Source organism: Drosophila kikkawai, chromosome 3R, assembly GCF_030179895.1.
Source record: "Drosophila kikkawai strain 14028-0561.14 chromosome 3R, DkikHiC1v2, whole genome shotgun sequence".
NCBI classification, from domain to species: Eukaryota; Metazoa; Arthropoda; class Insecta; order Diptera; family Drosophilidae; genus Drosophila; species Drosophila kikkawai.
Window position 1 is genome coordinate 4,132,276 of NC_091731.1, and position 8,108 is coordinate 4,140,383.

The 8,108-nt window shown below is 55.5% G+C and overlaps 1 protein-coding gene across 1 annotated transcript; it reads left to right on the forward strand.

The window, feature by feature from the left end:
* The first annotated feature begins 1,630 nt into the window (after positions 1-1,630).
* LOC121501849 (uncharacterized) lies at positions 1,631-4,294 on the forward strand. The gene is made up of 3 exons (XM_041774343.2): positions 1,631-3,176; positions 3,236-3,714; positions 3,800-4,294. Exons 1-3 carry the CDS (start codon positions 1,631-1,633, stop codon positions 4,292-4,294), a joined length of 2,520 nt encoding a protein of 839 aa, XP_041630277.1.
* Positions 4,295-8,108: the final 3,814 nt, after the last annotated feature.

Genomic DNA, 8,108 nt, shown 5'->3' on the forward strand with positions numbered 1-8,108 from the left:
GAGCTTTTACACCTACCAACTAAAAAGCAGCAAGTGACTGCAAAGGAATTGAACCAGAAGTGGAAAGTGTAGAGGAAACCATACAGCTAACTACAGAGGCTGTGTGGTCTACAAGGAGCTGAAGAGTCGCATGCGATGAGCGACAGCAACACGCCAACAAAATACACAAAATGTGTATTATAATTCAAAAACTACTCCAGATGTGTTTTTTGCCAAAGCAGCCAGATCTTCTTTTGGTCCGCTAAATGCCCCCACGGGCATCTCCTACGCCGAAGCTCTACGGACAGGTATGCAAAATCCATTCCCCTCAAACTTAGTAAATGCGCAGCAGGCCCCAGGGCAGCCACAAAACAACCTGGAATCCATGATGGTGACCATGCAATAAAGTATGATGGAACTCATGTCATTTATGAAAACGACCATGCAAACGCTCGTCCAGAATCAGATACAGCTGCTTGTAGCACAACAGTCAAAATATTCAATGTCCAATCTACGTATATCCAGGTAGAATACCAACGGCGTCTCACGGCATAAACTTGAACTAACACAATTTCTAAACGAAAACCACATCGACGACATGCTACTGGTTGAAACGCACCTTACAAGCAGATACAACTTTCATATAAGAGGTTATACCTTCCACCGCACGAAGAGTGTTTTTGTGTAGTCGCCGGGCACGGATGCGCCGCGGCGGTGCTCCCCCGATGTACGCGTGGTGTGGGGGTTGTGGCAGGGCCCCTCACAAAATCGGATGCGGAGCGGCCGCGCGAAGCGGCTGAGAGTGCTTACCAGCGGCGTCACCCCTGTGATGTCCATGGATGATCCAGGGAGTCCGATCTTCCAAGCCCTAGATCTGGGCCAGCGGCGAGAGCGGTGAGAATATTTCCCGCGACAACCTTCATGGTTGTTGTTGCCTCCGTTCGCAAGCTTCTCTCTCGTGGAAAATGTGGCTGCCCCCGCAACATATGCCAGTCACGTCAGCTGTGGGCGAGATCAGCTGTGACCGAGTGTTGAGAAGCGTCGAACACTGCACAGGTCTGGCAACACTCCGCTGCCACCAGGTGGCGGTATCGTGCCAGCTGTCGCGCAGACAAAAGCTACCTGCTACGACGTGCATATGCGATCTGCAAATGCAAAACGTAGCATAGCTTTCAGGGCTGCTGCTCTTGATCCTTGGCAGGAGGTAGCGGAAACGGGTGAAAACCCAAACCCAAGGCTCGCACAGAGGATAAGTAAGGTGGTAAAGGTCATGGAGCAGACCAATAGCCAACCCCACCGCTATACGGTACACCTGGAAACGGGGCTCTGGCGACCGAGCAGGAGCGGTAAAACTCCCACCTGCTTAGTCACGGGGAAACCCCTGGCCAACGAGGGACCTCGCAAGTGCACATGCCACCCCTCCCCTCCCCTCCACGTAGCGTCTGTCCCACAATGGGCGGCTACGTGATCTGCGTCTGTGCCATAGTGGCCGGCAGATGATCAAGCCTAGCAGCAGGCCCCAGCTGCACCCAAAAATCCAGGTAGCGACTGACCCAAAGTGGGCGGCTATCTGGTCTGCGTCTGAGCCATAGTGGCCGGCAGCTTCAACACCTGGCAGAAGGTATAAAATGCAGCCTAGCATTGGGCGACAATGCACATACTTGGAATGTCAGAGAAAAACTCAATTACTCCAGGTGGCAGCCACAATAGTGGAAATCCACCCGTGGGAATTCCCACGGTTAGGGCAAGGATTCTGGAGGCCCTACCTAACACTCCAACACACCCTGTCGTGGCGGTGGCTGACTTGGCCGCCACGCTAGGTAATGCACCAAGCCAGAAGGAAGAGAAGAACAAGGGAGACGCGGCGGCCTTTAGGAAGAGCAGCCTGTTGGCCCATTCCCCACCCCTCGTGCCACCCCTGGCGCCTGAGAGGAGTGCGGTCGGCGACCCCACCGACTCGGCCAAGAGGGGCAGAGACCCGGCCAGCCCGACGAGCGGTACAAAGGGTACGCTTCCAAAGAGAAGCAAAGCCGCCCAGGAGGAGGCCATCCCTGACGTCGAGGTTGAGCAGGAGATGACGGCATCCGGCATCGAGCGGTCAGCAGTGGAGCCCGAAAAAACGAGCGAGCCGGAGAGCGTATGCGGCAGATGCTCCCAGATTCTACCAGCTGGGAAGCCGGTAGAAAGCAAGGCACAACAGACGGCGGTAGTGCTAAGGAAAGACCGGGCAGTTCAGACTGACCCGTGGAGAAGGGTAAGCCAGCAAGACGGCATAGCCGGGGCTAGTGAAGTCCCCAGGCAGAGGCGAGCCCCACCAGCCCAGGCCACAGCCCCCGCAGCGCCGAGAAACGGTGCCAGAAAGGCACGGCCTGATGCCCCAGCGATGCCTCGGGCACCGGAGCGTCGGCATGGGAGCGCAGGAAGGCCACCCGAACCCGAGCCTGTGACTGCCGGGAATTCGTGGAGCACAGTGGTCAAGAAAAAACCAGCTCGCAGAGCACGCCCAGACGCGGTGGTAGTGGAAGCTCCAGGGAAGAGTTACAGCGAGATCCTGGCCCTGGTCACGAGAAGGGAGGATAGACAGCTGACAGATCTCGGAGGGGCTGTCACCAAGGTGCGCCGGACAGCTAGGGGAAATCTTCTCCTCGAAGTAGCCAGAGGGAGCACAGAGAGCGCTGAGTCCATGAGGGACAGCATCTCCAAGGTCCTGGGCGACGCCGCGGAAGTGCGAGCCCTGACGGAGGAGTCGAAGGTCTGCGTCTTCGTGATACGTAACCTCGACGCGATCACGACGGAGAGGGAGATTCGTACCGCCCTCGCTGAGCAGTACCAGCTAAGCGACGGAGCAGTGAGGATACGAAGCCTCCGCCCCGGGTACGGGGAATCTAAAACGGCGGTCTTCAGCCTGCCTTGCTCGATGGCAAAGGAAGTCAGACGGCGCGGCGAGGTCCGCATAGGTTGGACCAGGTGCAGAGTGCGGGAGCGCGAAGGCCCTCCTCGCTGCTTCAGATGCTTGGAACTTGGGCACATCGCCATCAGGTGCAAGAGCCCGGTGGACAAGAGCGGCTACTGCATCAAGTGCGGCGAAGCAGGCCACAAGGCCGCTGCCTGCAAAAAGGAGCCAGTGATCCTTCCAGCGAGCTCCGGAGAGGCCGACGTTCGACGCGGCAGCAAAAGCCGCCAGGCCGGAAAAGGCGGTACAGACACTTCAAGGACCGTATGCAGTTGATTCAGCTCAACCTGAATCACTGCAGAGCGGCGCAGGACCTGCTTACGCAGACAGTGCGCGAGGTAGCGGCGGATGTGGCCATACTCAGCGAGCCATACAGGGTGAGCGTGGGAGGAGAGTGGGCCAAGGACCGCTCTGGCAAGGCGGCTCTTTGGCTCTGCGGAGGCAGGCGACTACGGATGTCCAATATCCTGGCTGCGGACGGATTCGTGCGGGCGGAAGTTGGCGGCTACTGCGTCTATAGCTGCTACTTGGCGCCTAGTCTCCCACTTGAGGTGTTCAGTAGGATCCTGGATGACCTAAGCTCTGACCTTCGTGGGAGGCACAAAGTTATAGTCGGAGGAGACTTCAACGCCTGGGCCCAGGAATGGGGATCCGTCTCGACCAACGCCAGAGGACGCGCGGTGCTCGAGGCGTTTGCATCGACAGACGTCGTCCTCCTTAACGACGGTGAGCGGCATACGTTCGTCAGAGCAGGAGCAGCCTCCATCATCGACCTTACGTATGTGAGCGGAGCAATTTCCCAAACCGCTAGATGGGGAATTTGCGACGCATACACCGGGAGCGACCATGAGGCTATCATATGCTCAGTGGGAGGTCCCGCGGAAGATACCCGTGCAGCACCGCGGCCCAGCAAAGCCTACCGGCCTGTGCACGCAGGCGTTCACAAACGCGCTGGACGGCATGGCGGCCGAAGTGACGGGTGGAGCCAACGAAATTGCGAACCGCATCGCAGCAACCCTGGAGCACGCCTGCGACCAGAGTATGCGCCAGAGAGGCTCGTTTCGAGGAAACCACAGACCAGTGTTCTGGTGGAGCGACGCGATCGCCGACCTCAGGGCCACCTGCCTTCGAGCCCGTAGGCAGCTGACTCGTGCACGCGGAACCTCACGAGTCGCTGAGCGTAGCGAGGTCTACAGGACGGCGAGAAAGGCCCTCAAGACGGCCATAAGGGATGCCAAGAGGAACCGTTTCCTGCAACTCTGCGACGAGGCGGAGGACGACCCCTGGGGCGGAGCGTACAGGATGGTGGTCAAATGGCTGAGAGCCGGCAGCTCTGCTCCATCGGACCCCGTAGCCCTATAAGGCATAGTGCGAGCGCTTTTCCCGACAGGATCTCCCGTGACGGTCGAGCCCAGTGCAGAGCACCACCCCAACGATGCCTGCGAAGTGTCGGAAGAGGAGGTGATCCGGATGGGTAAGAGCGTGCCCCCAAGGAAGGCGCCGGGGCCGGACGCTGTGCCCAACAGGGCATTGAAGCTGTCCATCGCCTTACACCCGAGGGAGTTCGCAACCCTGTACTCCAAGTGCCTGGAGGAGGGGACCTTTCCAGAAAGATGGAAGAGGCAGAAGCTGCTGCTACTCGCCAAGCCGGGCAAGCCCCCGGGGGAGCCATCCTCCTATAGGCCCATTTGCCTCACGGACACCACTGGTAAGGTCTTCGAGCGGATCATATCCGTCAGACTGACTGCGGCCATCGAGGAGGCCGGAGGTCTCTCCCCAAACCAGTTTGGGTTCAGGAAAGGGAGGTCAACGCTGGACGCCTTCGAGACGGTGACGGGAATAGCCAAATCGGCCATCGCCGGTAAGAGGTGGAAAGGCGGCTCCAAATGTTATTGTCTAGTGGTAACGCTAGACATACGAAACGCCTTCAACACCGCAAACTGGAACCGAACGCTGGAGTCCCTCGCCGCCCTGAATATTCCAGGGTACCTCATGAGGATAGCAAGGAGCTATTTCAGTGAAAGAGTGCTCACTGTGGCAACGGACTTGGGCTCCAGAGCATACGAAGTCTCCGCCGGAGTCCCTCAGGGCTCCGTGCTGGGAACCCTGCTCTGGAATACCATGTACGACGGCGTCCTGCGGCTCCCAATGCCCAGTGGCACGACCGTTGTGGGGTTCGCTGACGACGTGGCGGTGGTCGTAGTCGCTAAGCAGCGCACCGCAGCAGAAGCACTGGCGAACGATGCGATCACATCGATCGAATCGTGGCTCGCGAGAGCGGGCCTGGAGCTAGCGGCACAAAAGACGGAGGCAGTCCTTATATCGAGTCGGAAGACCGTGGAAACGGCCGAGATCCTAGTTGGCGGAGCCGTGATCAGATCGCAGAGGGCAATAAAATACCTCGGTGTTCTGATCGACACCCGGCTATCGTTCAAGGAGCACTTGGAGTACGCCCAGAAGAAGGCCAGCAAGACGGCAGGAAGCCTCTCGCGGATACTCCTCAACACCAGAGGACCTAAGCAGACCATCAGGAAGCTGCTGACTAGCGTCGCAACCTCCCAGATGCTGTACGCGGCACCGGTGTGGGCTACAGCCGCTGAGACCAAATCCTACATGCGTGGTGCGGAGTCTGCATACAGACTATGCGCTGTCCGAGTGGCAAGCGCATTCAGGACGGTCTCGGACGACGCCGCGCTAGTGATAGCGGGCTTGGTCCCTCTGAGGGAGTTGGTCCGCGAGAAGGTCGAGCTGCGCAACGCGCTCCGCGGGCACCTTGGACTTGATCGCGCCGCGAAGTCCGAGGCAAAAATGGCGGCTAGACGAACGAGCTACAGGAGCTGGCAAACCAGATGGGATGCCTCGTCCAAAGGGAGATGGACCCACAGCCTGATCCCCAATATTGAGGTCTGGATGGAGAGGACGCACGGGCAGGTGGATTTCTACCTGACCCAGCTGCTGAGCGGTCACGGCTGCTTCCGTGGCTATCTCAAGAGGTTCGGCCACGAGAACGAGGATGGCTGATGGCATCAAGAAGATGCGCGCCACGTCGTCTTCGAGTGCCGCCGGGTCGCCGAAGAAAGGGCAGAGCTGGAGGCGATATCAGGAGCGGAGATCTGCGTGGGCACGCTGGTGCCGCTGATGCTGGAGAGCCCAAGGACGTGGGAAGCGACGGCGGAATTCGCGGCGAAGGTGTTGAGGACACTTAGGCGTCTGGAGAGGGACAGAAACGAGCGGATGGACTAAGCGGCCTGCCACTGTGCGAAGCAATGCTTTGCGGCCGTACCGCACAGTGAGGGCCATGGTTTCGTCCGCAAGAGAGATAAAGATATAGCATCCATCCTTTATCTTATTGTATGTTATTATTTTAGTTGTAAATAATAAATAAAAAACTGAATACAAAAAAAAAAAAACCTTCCACCGCACAGATCATCCAGATGGTAAAGCCCACGGCGGGACCGGCATCCTTATCAGAGAACGCATCACTTTCACCAAAGGTTTGCAACAAATTACTTGCAAGCTACGTCCATAAAAGTGCAGTCAGGTAACGGCAACCTTTGCATTGCTGCCGTCTACTGCCCACCTCGCTTTACAATCTCTGAAGGCCAATTCATAGACTTTTACAACTCTCTTGGAGATCGTTTCATAGCTGCAGGAGATTACAACGCCAAGCACACGCATTGGGGATCCCGCCTCGTGAGCCCCAAGGGAGACAACTGTATAACGCTCTCATCAATGTGAGAAATAAACTGGACTACGTTTCCCCTGGTAGCCCCACATATTGGCCAGCAGACCTCAGAAAGATACCTGATCTAATTGACTTCGCGGTGACGAAAAACATCCCACGCAATTTAATAAACGCCAATTCCCTTCCGGACCTTTCTTCAGATAACTCGCCGCTAATGACCCTCCTTTAAAGCCCAGAAACTACGGATCGCCCCTACAGGCTGACGTCGCACAGAACAAATTGGATGAAATACAAAAAGTATGAGTTCCCACATTGAGTTAGTCCCCTAGCTCAATACTGAAGCCGACATCGACTCCTCAACCTCCCCTCTGGGAGAGATACTTGTGACTGCAGCCAGGATCTGAACACCACAACAGAAGGATGTGAATCAAATTCAAAACGAAACAGCAGATTGAACAGCTTATCCGAGAAAAGAGGCGTTTGCGACGGGCGTGGCAAAACAATAGATCAAAGCAACGTCTAAATGAAGCCACACGCAAACTAAGCCGGCTTCAGAAACTCTCGCCAACCATCACAAAGTATCCCTTATGGAGAGCTCACCCAATTTTAAGCTTACCGACTGAAACCATCACCCAGATCCGCCAGTGTTATTAGTTGAGTCCGCTGCGGGGTCTCAATCTCTTACACTGCAGACTTAAAAAAAAATCTCTGCTATCCCAAAGGGCAAAAATAGGGCTGAACCACTAGCAGAGGTCAGTAATGCTGCGTTACCAAAGACCATCACCGCTATTCCACCACTAAAAACAATATTTGTTTCTCGGCCAAAAAACTAAATACCTCCCTCCTATTTTCCTATCAGAATACTAGAGGCTTACGCAGCAAGCTCTTTAAATTGTATTCTGATAGTTTTTCGTTTGCATCCCAGGTGATTGTGTTTACCGAAACCTGGTTAAAGCCGGAGATTCTCAGCTCCGAAATTTTTCCGGGTAAGTACACAACTTATAGATTGGACCGTCTTTCCCAGCGAGGTGGTGGAGTTTTAATTGGCGTTGACTCCACCCTTATTTCCGAACCGGTTCAAATTGACGATTTCACAGGTATTGAATTTATCTGTGTAAAACTATCATTTCCAGGTAGTTTTATCTATATAACCTGTTCTTACGTTCCTCCATCTGCTGAAGAGCCTATTTACTGGAAACACCTTTCGGCAATTCAGGCCGTCTCCAACATGCTTTCGGATAGAGACCAACTAGTAACTCTAGGTGACTTCAATATACCTGGAGCTCGTTGGTTATCAGATGGTACGTCTAATGTCCTCCAAACTGCGGCACAGCATGACCTCATAGATGGCTTGCTTGAGATTTCGTTGTCCCAAGTCAACCATGTTGTAAATTCTTTAAATCGCCTACTAGATCTGTGTTTCGTCTCTGATCCTGTAGGTGTAAACTTAACAAGAGTCGATCCATTGACGCTTCCCGAAGATCCTTACCA